The sequence below is a fragment of the Lissotriton vulgaris genome, chromosome 9 (genome assembly GCF_964263255.1).
Source record: "Lissotriton vulgaris chromosome 9, aLisVul1.2, whole genome shotgun sequence".
NCBI lineage: Eukaryota > Metazoa > Chordata > Amphibia > Caudata > Salamandridae > Lissotriton > Lissotriton vulgaris.
Genome location: NC_141697.1, coordinates 1,219,375,821 through 1,219,390,469, shown reverse-complemented (window position 1 = coordinate 1,219,390,469; position 14,649 = coordinate 1,219,375,821). Strand labels below are relative to the sequence as shown.

The window sequence follows — 14,649 nt, the reverse complement described above, 5'->3', positions numbered from 1 at the left end:
TCATCCTAGGGCTCAAGCACTGGTAGTCCAGGCTGCGTTTCCTTCCTCTCTCCCACCGTTGTTTCCTCCCACTCTGGAGTCTAGGTGGTTGGAGTTGTGTGGCCGCAATGTTTTTGCCTCCACCAGCTCAGGCCTTCGGTCCCTGAACATGACCTGCGTGTTTGCTCGGGCTACTTCTGCCCTTTGGGACTCCATCAAACTACTCCTTCCCTTGGTACCGGATGGTCCTCGTTCTGACCTGCTCCAGATTGTTCGGGATGTCCACGACATGGGACGGTTTTCCATCAATCGACAATGGACCCCACTGACTCCGTGGGTCAAGCTATGGCCAGCTCGGTTGCCTTGCGTCGCCATGCATGGCTACACAATGGCAGTTTCCCCGAGAATGTTCGGGAGCGACTCAGGGATTTTCCCTTTTGACGGGACCCTTCTGTTTGATGAGCATGCCGACTTTGCAGTCTTCTCTCCGGATTTCCATGATTGCCTGGTTTTTAGTCCCCTATGGTGGTTTTGTATTTTCGTGCGACGGTGTTGTCATTTTGTTTTCCTGATTACTTCTTTGGGATCAAAATATTTCTCCCCAGACAGACTGTAGGGCTGTTTAGCCAGGTTGTTCCTTCCTTTGATGCAGCTGGGTCAGCAGTTTGTGGTTCTTTTTTTTTCTTCTGCCTATGAGCTTGTCTCAAGAGGTGTCCTTTGTTATTCCCCAGACAGACTGTGCAGCTTTTCGTCGTCTTGCCCTTTTCTTGTTGCAGCTGGTCAGCTGTTTCTGCATTTCTTTTCAGTCCTCTATCTAAGAGCTTGGCTCAAAGAGGTGTCCCTTGCTTTTATAGGGATGTGCCATACCCTATGTAGGGTACTTGTTGGCTATTGTGTAGCTGCTCTCCCTGGCAGTTTCAACTGCTCCTGCTAAGTCTTTTCGGCTACTTCTCTTTTGTCAACACTCTTCCTGCTGTTGAAGACATCCCCTCTAGTGAGACCCGTGAGGTTGGTGGGGTTCTCTCCTGGGGGTTTTGTGTTGTAGTCTACGGTTCGTCCGTAGTCTTTACGGTCTCTGTGGAAACACTGTGTACACACAAGTTATGTTTGCTGTCGCAGAGTGCCGGCGGTGTACCTTCCGCCCCGGTCTTGGCTGCGTTCTACTCTTTTTAGTGTGGGGAAGTGCTTAAGTCTTCTCTCATGGCTCAGGCCCTGTAGGGCTTTGGCCTATTGGCAGTGGAGTTTCCACCAGCTACGTTTCTGCTGCGTGTTGACTTGCAATCTATTTTTTGTGCACTTTGAGAAGTTGGCCTGATATATGATGCTCACTAGTTCTAGTGATCACCTTGTATCAGTCCAAACAACCCTTATGGTGATTGGTTGCAAGTCAACCTCATAGACCAGCTATCCTAATGGTAGCATGGACAAAGCAGTCTTAGGCTAAACTGTTTTGGCATGTGAAGCCAGCTGTTTTACCACATATAACCCCTGTAGCAGGGTTTCCGTTCTCCCACAGAACTGTGCATAGAGATCTAGAACCTGGGTGAGTTCGGGTGACCCAAAACTCACCTTAGTATCAGAAATCCCCTATTTAGCATATTATATTATATCTAAGAAGGTCTCATTTGGGTTTTTAGCAGGGTGGGCCCATACCTCTAATGGTCAGTAGGAGCAGATCACATCAACAGCTACCAGCTCTCTGCATGCGAAGCATCAAGTGTGTTGATTCATTCCCTGTAACTCTATCTTAAACCCGCGTAGAGCCCAATGTTGGCAGCAACATTATTTGTGTTATGTCTAATGTGGTGCGAGGATCAGGCTCTCAGCAACCTTGTGTTAGGTTATTCTTAGAGGATGCAGTTCTCAGTGTGCAGACAGTAGTACCAAGCACGACTGATATCAGAGCAATAACCTATTATTCTCAAATAAATCACATCTTTCGTCTAGGTTGAAAGCTACAATAACAATTAGGTAAGCCGAAGGAAAATATGTTGTTTAAACATTTAATAAACTCATGCTAACTTAACACAATATATAGAAACGCAGTAACCATATGACACCCCCCCCCCAATGATCCGAGGACGGTTAAAAAAAAGGAAAAAATATAAGCCAATACTATATGAGAGGCAAAACATGAAAGCAGAGTTCAACAATATTGAGCCAAGCTAAATGTATGTAAATGTATGTAAATGTATATATGTTTTTAATAACAAAAATATGTATGAATGCCTATAGTGGCCACACAAAAATATAAAAAATTCGAACTTGAGGCCAACTACGAGATTATAGGCCTAGAACACATAAAAGTCGAATGTTCGTAATAGAAAAGGCACCATTCAGAATTACTAAAAAGTCACGTGCCATAATAATGAATGTCTCCAAAGCCACTCATGGGTCGATAGAATATGCAAAATAGGTAGCCACAGCTTCCAACATGAAATCACTGTCATCATCCGAAAACAGTTCAGCCATCCAATTAAGCAATGGGAAAGAACATACGTGCTCATCCAGCATCGAATCCTCTAGCAACATCAGAGGACAACTCAGTGGGTTCTCGAGAACGCCATGTGCCAGAAAGTCATGCGCCGCTGCGGATATGTCCCACTGACCCATTAGTCCATGCATCGCTGCCACGGCCATAACCCTTTTGCCAGAACAAACCAACTCGTGAGCAACTACGGGGCTCATCAGCTGATCAAAATCGACGTCAGGAGAAGTCGTCAAGCAGAGACACATCAATGGCCCAGTCGAAATCACAGCTCAATGAAACACAGGTTGGACACATGTGAAATAGGAAAATCGAAACGACAATCCAAAAGCCGTGCTCAGTCGCAAGCGGTAAGGTGCCATAGTATTCAAGCATCCGGTTGCGAAACAGTGTTAGAAGGGGCTGAGCTGCTCCTTGTGCAGGATGGGCATCCATGTTTTATAAAGCAAAATATCACCAAAACGCCTGCAGCCAAAGCCAGCAAAACAGGGAATCCGCCAAACAAACTTGCGAATATAGAATGAAAGAACGCAGGGATAATACCAAATACTTTTTCAAACGTAGTCACGAGACCACTGCTAACCAATTTTAAAAAATGTGCGATTCCAGACGTGGAGGAGGCATTAAAGATCTGATGAACCAGTTCGCAGAAATGAAACGGCAAGTCAGTATTTAAAAGTGCCTGTACCTCTGTGCGTGTGTTAGCTATGTGAAGGACATAAGTTTCATGGGCCGAGCTCAGGGCCACTTCTTTCTGAGACAAAAGGGCTCTTATTCGGCTCAAACCGTTGAACTCCGCTCTCAAGGTTGGGATTCGCGGCCAAATGGAAACATCTGAATTCCCATGCGTGGGTGGATATAACACGTTCTTGCAACACACCACACGTTCTGATACAGTAACCACATAGGCGATACCGACCATTAACCCACAACACATTTCGTTATTCAAAAGTAAATAACTACCGTTAGACAATAACGTGAATGTGGGAACTATTGCAGGAACCGGTGTGCCTTTTAAAACACAAGCTAAATTAGGCCGGTCCTGATTACAAGAACCATGCAACTGGATGTGTCTGCATATCCGTGAACGGTCAGGCGGCTGTGTGCATTCTTCACCATTCAGATTCACTTCCGTCCCCTCCTTTAGACATCTGTATGTGTATGGTAAAGACAATGTCTCATGGAGGAAAGCACTGCCTAATGGTTCATATCGTCCTATAGCAATATATCGCATACAGTTTGTAAATTTATATAGAGCAAATGGCAAAGTAATAATACCATGGATAAGCCATGTAGCAGCAGCTGCCTCAGCTACAGAAAAGGGCAAAGATTCTAATTTTTCAATGTGTAACATAGAAAATGATGCATCTCGCATGGAAAGCATGCGCTGCTTGTCAGTCAAATTAAATGGGGCAAATAGTGATGAGACGTTCATATAACTCCAAGGCACTCGACCAGCCTTCAGAGTCTGTAGTGTCCAAGCAAACTGCATGACAGAACGCAATTGATTTTGACCATGATACAATACGGACACTTCATCATGCACAATGTCAACAACAGATGACACAATATTGTTTAACGTGTAAATTCGGGAAGAAAGCGTGTTAATACTGTTATCGACAACTGCAAGCACTTTTTCTAAATTTGCTTGATCAATTGCCCTTAGGCGCTTAGCAGCCTCAATTTGCGAAACTTTACAAATTTCATTGTAAACCGCATAAATCCACCGTTTAGATCTACCTTTAGCTGGGCCTTTTATAAAATAGTTTAAATCCACATTTTCAGTTAATTGAGACAGATGTAGTTTAACTGCAGCTAACGTGGAATGATGTAACCAATTCTGACAGGTTCCCCACAGAATAAGTTGTAACAGTATAATCATCTTCAAAACGGGGATCAGGTCTGACTTCTGTGAACCCTTCAGCCAAACCCAGAAAACGACGTTGGCAAGAGTCAGCACTCCTATGCCACATCAGCCAACCCTTGGAATCCAAACTGGAAACGTTAAAGGATGAATTGTGCAATAGAGCTTGCAACTCATGAATGGACAATTCAGTATAATTACCCCAACCTGAATATTCCTCTAAATCTGGGATGATTGGTGTATTTAATTTTTTAGAAGTAGCCAATCCAAAGCATGTTGTTTGGAAAATGGATGAATTTAGAAACAACATGTGATTCGGGATGAGACATGCACGGTGCAAAGCCTCAGTGCCTTGTACCTGCCAATCTTTGGTACCCCAAACCGATTTAAGGTCAATTGTTCCTTTCCAAAACTCGTAGCCATCTACAGCTAATCTGTCTAGAAAGGACTTCGAATACAGCAATTTTGTATCGGTAAGTCTAACTTTGGACATGGACTTTTGTGTCATTTTGAAATAAAATGACTCAGGATTTGATTGATTTAAATCTGTGAAATAAGTGTATTTTTTCAGAAACGTATTGGAGCTGCCTCCCAATGGAGCAGGGCAATGTTCCCACTGTGTATAATTTACAGCAACCCTCCTGGAATTTGTCTTATGCAAAAAATGATTACCATAATATTGAAAACAAAATAAATCACCAGAATTAATAGAATCTAAATACAGATCCTCTGCATCAAAGGCAGCATAGTATTTCAAATCAGAGAACAATGCTTCTACGGCCTGAATATCCCAATCATCAGAACGTATATTTTGTTTAATTACATCTCCCATGTTTACTCTAAGCACATTCGGAACATTAATCACTTCAGTGGGCCCATGTATTTAAAATCTAACCGCATCCCACACAATCCCACCAAGTCGCACAATTTACAAAGGTGCCCTAGGGGCACGGCAAACCATATACTAAGTAAATGGTATAAGTAGAACGATAGAAGAAATGAGGATGCCCAGAGGCTGTAGAATCGCTGGGGCTACACTACCCTAACCTTAGGTAAGGAGCAGGAGGCCCATGGGGCACGTGTGCAGTGTTAGAACACACATGCGGGTTTCATTGCAAAGTCAATGGGCATGAACAAATTACGAAATAGGTAAGTAAGGACAGTTCCGACTGGTTGAGACAAACTACAGGATACCTGGACACTAGGAGAGTCAATCTACCTATGAGCACCGAAATGCTCTCGTTACCTCACCCACGGGCTGCGGGTGCATAGGTGTAAAAGTGTTGGGTTTCCGCGTTGAAGTCAATGGAGCTTTGGAAAAAGATGCTGCAGGCGACCAGGAGGAAGATGTCCGGAGTGATCCAAGGGCGGATCGAGGAAGATGGAGACCTGAGGGCAGAGGGGACAATGTTCAGTCACTAGCCAGTGACCGGAGTGGAACCAAGAAGGAACCAGATGTCGCGATCAGGTGAAGAGGTGACACTTGACTCTGCAGCCACGTGAACCAGGAGGTGTCTTTGACGACCAGGATGGAGGCACGAGCTGTCCCACGCAGGCTCTCGCTGTCGGCAGTGTCGGTTCCGGGATCGGAGTCAACAGGCCTTGGCAAAGGCAACCCACGCGGTGAGTGAAGATGGCATCTGGTGCGGACCAGGAGGGTCCGGGGTACTTCTCTTTTGGAAGGAAGCAAGGGCCAGTCTGGAGCAACCAGACAAGTGGTCTAGATTTCAAAGTTCGTCATCTAGGAGGCCACAAGCCAGCCGGCAAGTGACCAGACAACGCGTCGAGCAGCAACCAGGCAGAAAGGCCCCACGCAGATCTCGTGGAGGCTGGAGGACTGGTCTTTGGTGCAGGAGCTGAGGCTTCTCAATCCCCAAAGCACTCACTCGAGGGTGCCTCAGAGGTCGTGCTGGAAGCGAAGTGCAGTTCCTTCAAGATGGCCGGTCCCATGTGTCTCGTCGCACCCACGGATCTCAGCTGTGCTGCAGATGTGAGTTGAGGTCGGAGAGGTCTGGAAGTCCGGGTCTCGTCGGGCTCTGAAGTCTGGTTCCACCAGGAAGGACGACAAAGTGAACCGCTAGGACGCTTGATGGTGCCTGCAGATGCAGGGTGGTCACTCCTTGGCCACAAGGGAGATTTCTTCAGTCTTCTGTGGAGCAGAACGTCGAAGTCCAGAGTTTCTTCTTTGTAGAGTTGTACAGGATAATTAATGTGGAGATGGACCAGCTCCTACCTTTATTCTGCTAAAGGGGGCTGTACTAGTGACTAGGTCCTTCCCATGGGTTGGACCAGGAAGGGAGGGTGGTTACACCCCCTATCCTTTGTCCGGTTTCGCGCCAGAGCTGGGGCTGGAGTGCCCCAGCAACTGGTTTGAACCGGGGTATGCACAGTGACAGCTTGTGTGCCCCAGGCATGTCTCATTCCTTTCAGCCCTGCCTATCTGGATACACAAAGTCCTGTCTGGGGTGGTGCTAGTACCTCCCCAGGCAGGAAATACTTTGTCCAGGCCTCCGTTGCTGGAAGGACTCCCAGCAGCAGGAGGTCAGACTTGTCTGTGGCAGCAGCATCCATTTTGTGATGCTGAGGCTCGGGTTAACTGTAACCGGGGTTACAGTTACATACATGTCTTTTCCCTCTAGAAGGGTAGAATGCTACCCCCGTCGCCAGAACTGGCGAGGGGGTAGTATTCCAAAGCGTATGACACCTTCCACGACATGTTTCGATAATGCTATGCCAAAGTTTGCAATAACCGCGAGGATTATAATGCACTTAAGAGTATATGGTATAGCGTTATCATGGAACAGCTATAAGGACATGGTTCCGAAAGCTGAAGACTGGCTCAGCTCATGCTAGAGCACCATCTCACATAATTCCAAGCACTCTGCCTTCAGGATTGATAAGGCCTGCCATAGGAGTTACTTATAGGAGTATATGTGTCCATTTTGGGGTTAGATATAGGTATACTATATCTACAGCAAAGGGTGATTACACCACCTTGCCCCAGCTGTGTTACCAGCCAGTTGTCTCTTTAGATGGCCAGCCAGGGGTGGCATAATACATGCTGCAGCCCCTGGTAGGCCTTGGGTGCACTTATGCCCTGGGTACCTATGGTACACTTTACAAGGACTTACAAGAGTGACCCAATACCAATTGGTAAGTGCACCTAAAGTACATGTGTGTCAATTCGGAGAGAGAACAGCTAGACTGTGGGTCTGATTAGCAGGCCCACAGCCAGGGAAAGTCGTAAACCAATGAAGCAAAAAGCAAAAATCTGGGGTGAGGATAGGATTGCAGACTCTACTCTACTCTCCTAAATGCACTTCCCTGGCAGGGACTCCAGTCCCTTTGCTTTTTACGCGCAGGGGTTCAGGTCCTTCCTCTCCTGGCCTCTGCAGATGTTTTCTGATTCACCATGGCCTAGTGGGTCAGGGCTGTCATTCTGTTTCCATGGCTCTGTGTTCCGTTCCTAGTATTTCACAGGTTGTGAATGGCCAATCTAACTAGTGGCACTGTTACTTTCTTTTATGTAGGTTACGGTGCAAGTATTCTTCTTCAGGATACTCGTCATTGTACAGTGTCTAAATGTGACTGTTTCTAACCTTTTCTGACAGATCTCTGTGTTTTTCACACTCCTTCCTTGCGAGTGTGGTTGTCAGTGTCCCTGCCTGTCTCACGGGGGGCCACGGTTCCGTTCCCGTCAAGGGGGGATGTTGTCGCTTTTGGTGTTTTAGATACTGTTGTGTCCTTCTTTTGTTCTATATATCTATGTATACGTCTTTGTCTTGGGTGTATATATATATATATATATATATCTATCATGATTTATATACACACAGTGAGTATGTATACTAGGTTTTCCTTGTCCTAGTATCGGGGGTTTCACCCCGGATCTTTCTTTCTCCCCCCCGCCCCCCTTCTCTAGCTCTCTCTCTCTCGCTCTCCCACTTGCTCTCTCTCGCTCTCCCACTTGCTCTCTCTCGCTAAGTTCTCTCACTCTCTTGCTCTCCCTCCTCTCCCCCCCCCCCCCTCTCTCTCTCTTATGGCACAGAGTATTCTGTGTCCCTGGCTTGCCGGTTCCCTTTGCCGTACGATTGGCAGGGTGACTACGTGGTGATGCGCCCACCTCGCTTTGCCACCACATGCGTGCTGTTGGTAATCCCATTCCTTGGGTTTTTCTTCAGCTGTGGTGTGGCTCTCATGGTACACTCTTGTCTCCTTCTGTGTACCCTTCATCCACATACCTGCATCTCCTGGTAGTCATAACTCAGTTTCTCTGCATGGTGATATCTGTCCCCTCCTATTTCACTTTTTGGCTAAATGCTCAGTGGGTATGCTTGGACGATGGCATACTAACTTCTCCTTTTTCTGGGACTCAGTCTCTGGCTGATCCAGAGGATCTGGTGCTCAGTCACCGTCTTTTTGCAGAAGTTTATGAACTTTGTTCCATTCTGCAACTTCCTTTCTGGTGTCTCTTTTTGTCCCTGTCTGGACGAGGGAGTTCTCGGACCGCCCTCTGACGGATTTTGGTGCCTTTGCCTCCCCTTGTTTATGCTCCCTTCCAGGGCTTCATAGGTCTGATGTCAGCCGCGCTGGCACTTCTGTTCCCACTGTGCTTAGTCACTATTTTTGACAGATAAGTTCTCTGGAACTTGGTAGGTTTCAGTCGCAGACCCTCCATCTATTTGAAGTTTAGGGATCTGCGGCTAGATTTCTCTTATCAGATGGAGTTATTTACCTTCGGTAACAATGTATCTGGTAGAGACAGTCTAGCCGTAGATTCCTTAACACCCACCCATCCTCCCTGTTCTGCGAGGACCTTTCCAGGTGGGGTTCTACCACCTCGCCTTCTTACAGGTGGTCTTGGTCTTCCTGAGGGGTACTCTAGTCATCTACCTCTGGGCAAGTTGTCATTTTGTGTGCCATTGGTCCTCCAGCCCCCGTTTATTCCCCCTCGTTCTATGTGGTTATGCCTTCTGGTTACTTGCTGTGCGTCATGTGGTTCCAGTCTTGTGGTCCTTTACAATTCTGTCATGTGGTTAGTCTGTTTTTCATACAGTTCCATCCTGTGGTTACAAACTGTCCTTCGTCATGCCTTTTGTTTCCACTGCTGTTGCCTCTTAGAGGGGGGTACAGCTTTTTGCTTTGATGGGACGAGTGCTCGGTGTGCCCTACATGTCTTGAGTACTCTTTCAACATGTTTTTCTCATTTTATGATTTTTTTCTCAGTTGTTTTCCAAGGTTTTTGCTCTTTTTTTGACAAACAGTTCCTATACTCTTGCAGTCATTGTCGTGGTCCACGTTGTGGATCAGAAAAGTTTGACTGTAGAAAACTGACGTCAACACGCCGGGGGGGGGGGCAGAAGGGGGGGAGGGTAGGGTCTTGCACCGTTATGTCGTTTCGTGGACAACGTCAGGACTGAGCCGGGTGACACCGCCCCTCAGCGAGCAGAGGTACTGCTGGGGACAAAAGTTTTCTGGATCCAGTCTGACGCCTGGGGATATTCTAAGTTAATGAATCTGCGGCTAGACTCTCTACTAGATACATCGTTACCGAAGGTAAGTAACTCGTTCTTCGTGTATACATGCCGCTTCAAACAAAAATGCCTGTGGGGATTGCAATTGATGTGTTATCAGCTTTGTCTGTTCCTGGGTTGGCGTACTTTGTTTAGGTGAGTTTAAACTTTTTACTTGGTCTCACTTTAGTGCCCATATTGAAGTGTAGGACCTGTCCTTCAACTGAAATTTTCTTTTGGATTCTCAGAGCAATGATGTATTCTGGAGAGTTAAAGTTTGAGAAGAGAACCATGTCTGCACAGGTTGAAGGAGGCGTACATGGTCTTCACTCGTAAGTTTTCATAATCTTTTAACGCTAGTGTTCCACATTTATCAAGATGTTGTTTTATCTTTAAGAGTTTGTGACTTTTTAATTGATAAGGTATTTTATTTATTCATAGAAATGTATGTTTGAGGTTGTAGATCATATGCTGTGCATAGATCGCCATCTAGTGTTGGGTCTGGATGTTTGCACTTTATTTTTCTTCCAAAAAGTATTTTCCAGTCACGAGGTAGGTGACTTCTCCTTTCAGTGATAGTGCGCATAGGCATCGACTCCATTGTTAGATTGTTTTTTCCACCATTGGGTTTGGGTGTGAATTGTTGTGGTCTGGTTCAGCACCGTTCTTTGGGCCCTCTTCGACATGCAATCCAATACCCTCGACTGTATTATTTATCGATCGCGTTTTCCATTCTCTGCGTATTGACACTCAAACCTTAGACCCGAAGATTTGTGGAAGGCCGTTGGGCCTACCCGCGCTGGAGTCGGTATCAGTCGAAGGAACGGACTCCAAGTTCTGTCCAGGGTGTCCCGCTAAGTTTCCGCGTACTGACTTGCACGAAGTGTGCAACCTTTGCCTGTCCCCGGAACATGATGAAGACCGACTGCGACGCGTGTCGGTTGTTTTGATCGAAGAAGACAGTGTGGTCTGGCTCGATGTGACGAAATGTACCAGCAAAGTGGCTCCGCCACGCACCTCCGCAGAGACTAGTCTGAACATAAAGATTCACAAGCTCAGGAAGCCGAAATAGAGGAGCAACACATCTACGTGTCTGAAGCCAACTCTGATGCCGAAGACCTCACACCAGGACAACGGATCGTAAGTAAAGACACTTCCTTCCTCTACCATCTCCTCCTTAAAAAATGCTCCGGTCCATTCTCTGCCTTTGGGCCAAGGTCCGCTCAGAGAAAAGGTTTCGAGTGTCCCGCCTTGAAGTTTGCTGCCGAAAAATAAACAGCCTTCCTGCCTGGGCTCTACTCGTCCCCACGCCGGTGCCGACCCGAAACCTTCAGCGTTGAAATCCAAACACCTTCTGGTTTCCATGCCACCGGTGCATAAGGCTAAATCTTCGGAGCCGAAAACTTTGGCATCAAAACTTTCGACATCAAAACCGGTGTCTAAAGAAAGTACTTCAACTAAAGAGCCTCGGACGGATATTCCACCTTCGGATCCGAAACAGGAGATTGTGATTCATCCAGAAACTGGACATATTCATGCCAAACTTCCTGAGAAGAGAAAAATGGGCTTACAGGAAGACTACCACATTCCTCTAAAACCCAAATTTACTCATTACACCTACACATTCTCCTCCACCACCATCATCTGACCCACAGGATACAGGGGATGATGACTAGACACCACAGGATACTGACCCATGGGAGAAATCGAATGCTGACCCTCAACCAGATAATGACCCGACCTATATCCATCCAGACCTTCGCCTCCAGATAACATTGGATATATTGAGCTTGTTAACTGAGCGGCACAATATCATGGAGTAGAGCTTCATAAAGAGACTTTAGAGGAGGATTTTTTGTTTGACACACTACGGTCAACTCAAAGAGCTATACAAACCTAACCAATGTTAATGGGTATGCTTTAACATACTGATATCTTTAAAGACCCTGTAAGAGCTAGAATCATCACTCCCAGGGTAGAGAAAAACTAAAAGCTAAAAATCTGCACCTAATGACCCTGTATATATCAGACCAGCTATCCTTGGACTCTGGTAGTTTCCAACCCTACTAAGAGGGCATTCGCGAACAGGTGAAGTCCCTCCTCCTGATAAAGTCCATATTAATTGATGCTTCGGGCAAAAGCGTAGCATCACAAGCAGCTAATCAATGGCACATTGCCAATGCTCAAGCACTATGGACAAGGTATGATCGAGCTCATTATGAGCTCAAAGCTCATTGAATTTCTTCCTGATGAACATAAGTCTAGAGCTAGTGCCCTTATTCAAGAGGGCAAATTAATAACTAATACCTCTATCAGGTATGCTCTAGATCAGGCAGACAGCAGCTCAGGCAGTAAACACTAGTGTACTGCTCTGTAGACATACTGGATTAAGAATTTCAGGATACTAGAGCGAGGTACAAATCTCTATTCTTAATCAACCCTTTGACAAGGAACATCTCTTTGGTCCGGCTGTCGATACATCACTAGAAAAGATGAAAAAGGATACTGAAGTTGCGAATTCCATGGGGACCTTACAATCCCCCTCCAAAAGAGGGTCCTTTCGTCGCTCATTTTACATGGGCGGCTCCAAAAATGTGTCTACAGACAATCCCTCCTCCTCTTACAAGGGAAACAATCAATCACCCTCTTCCTGAACTTATATTAGAGGTGGATTTATTTAATCGGGAGTTTTATATAGCGCTGGCCAGATCCGAGGGTATCTGAGCGCTTTACAACCGTTAAAATGAGAGAATCACAAAATAAGGCAAATATACGCATGATGGTTAGTAAGTCCCAGCGTGGATGCTGCATTGAGGTATGCAAGTCCTGCAAAGCCTTGCAGTGCGTACATAGTCTAGGGCTGAACCATGATCGGGGCGAGGGTCTCTGGGAGGAGATAGAGTTGTTGACAAAGTGTCCAGGTGCTGCGGATTGCATTGCATGGGTGTGCGCTTCAGTGAAGGTTAACTGCTCGAGAATGCATGGTTGAGAAAGAGGTCTTTTAGGAGTCTTTTGAATTTTACAAAGGACTGGATAGTCCCAATGTTTGCTTGGACAGAGTTCCATATTTTGGGTGTGCTTCCAGCGAAGGATATAGAGTAAACAACGGCAAGTGAAGAGGCAGAGGTAACTCAACACGCACTTCCCCTGCAAATACCAAACAGTGACTTCCTTTCCATACCGCCCGACCATTCCACTCCTGTCTGGGGATGTCTTTCTCAATATCTACCCATTTGGAATAGGATTACAACAGACAAATGGGTTCTACAAATTATCCAATATGGTTATTGCCTGGAGCTTACAAGCACTCCACCGAACATTTCTCCAAGGTCACATATTGTGTCACAAAAACTTCTCATCCTTCTAAAGCAAGAGGTTCTCTTTGTTGCAGAAAGGTGCAATAGCACCAGTCCCTTTACCATTCCTGGGAGCAGGGATGTACTCCCTCTACTTTCTAATTCCCAAAAAGGACTGGTCTCTCTGGTATATATTAGACCTCAGAGAACTAAATCTATACATTCAGTTGAATCATTTTCATATGGTAACAGTCCAACAAGTGCTTCCCTTTCTTCAGCAAGGCGACTTTCTCTCCACTCTGGATTTAAAGGATGCTTACTTTCATATTCCAATACACCCTGCGCACCGCAAATACCTCAGGTTTGTGGTAGCCAGTCAGCACTATCAATTCAAAGTCCTCCCATTCGGAATAACTACTGCACCCATTGTTTTCACAAAATGCTTGGCAGTAGTCGCAGCCCATCTAGGAAGACCACATATTCATGTCTTCCCATACATTGACGACTGGCTCATAAAGGCCAGCTCGCACAACAGCTGTCTACCCCGCACACAAAAAACTGTGCAATTGCTTTACGAGCTAGGATTCACAGTAAATCTGTCCAAATCCCATCTCCAACCATCCCCAACCATCCCCGTCTCAAGATCTAGGAGCTACTATAGACAGACAAAAAGCTCTAGCATACCCAACTCCAGCCGGAATATACAAACCCTGATGTCTGTTTCAGCCTCAACACTGCTTACCAGCTTTAGTGTTCATGCAGTTACTGGAAATGGTGTCTTGCATTTTTATATTCCTCTACGCAAGACTTCAAATGCGTCCCCTACAGGAATGTTTAGCAGGTCCGTGGAACCAAGCTCAGTCAGTTATCAGATCTAGTGTTGGTAGATTGCCACACCCATTGCTCTCTGCAGTGGTGGAACATGCAAATTCTTTTAAAAGGGCGGCCCTTCAGCGACCTGGTTCCACAGATAGTACTGACAGCAGACGCATCACTGACAGGTTGGGAAGCGCATCTCCAAACCCACAAAATTCAGCTTCATATAAATCATCTAGAGCTGCTAGAGAATTTTCTGGCACTGAAAGTGTTTCAAGTTCAGCTAGTACGCAAGACTGTCCTAATTCGTACAGACAACATGACAGCCATGTACTACATACAAAAACAGGGAGGTGCACGCTCTCCAGCTGCAAATGGGCCATACATCACAAAATATATCTCCTAGCAGAAAAGTCAGATGGCAGATTTGCTCAGTCGTCAGACACTGAAAAATCCACGAATGGGAAATACACCTTTAAGTTCTCCCATTCTTCCAAAGGTGGGGCTTCCCGCACATAGTCCTGTTTGCCACACATCTAAACGCAAAATGACCAAATTTTGTGTCCAGGTATTCCCACCCATTGTCCAATGGCAATGCACTATTGATGAATTGGTCAGGGATATTTGCTTACTTTTCCAACTCTCCCACTCCTTCCATTAGTGGTTCAGAAACTCAAACAAGCGTCCCTGACC

General features: G+C 46.0%; 1 protein-coding gene across 2 annotated transcripts in view; it reads left to right on the top strand.

Annotated features, from left to right (window-relative positions):
* IMPDH2 (inosine monophosphate dehydrogenase 2) overlaps positions 1-14,649 on the top strand; it is a 357,233-nt gene that overhangs the window by 319,246 nt on the left and 23,338 nt on the right. For both annotated transcript variants that reach the window (XM_086939329.1, XM_086939328.1), the window contains one exon: positions 10,093-10,176. In XM_086939329.1, the coding sequence (XP_086795455.1) occupies positions 10,093-10,176 (84 nt within the window). The remainder of the gene's footprint in view (positions 1-10,092; positions 10,177-14,649) is intronic.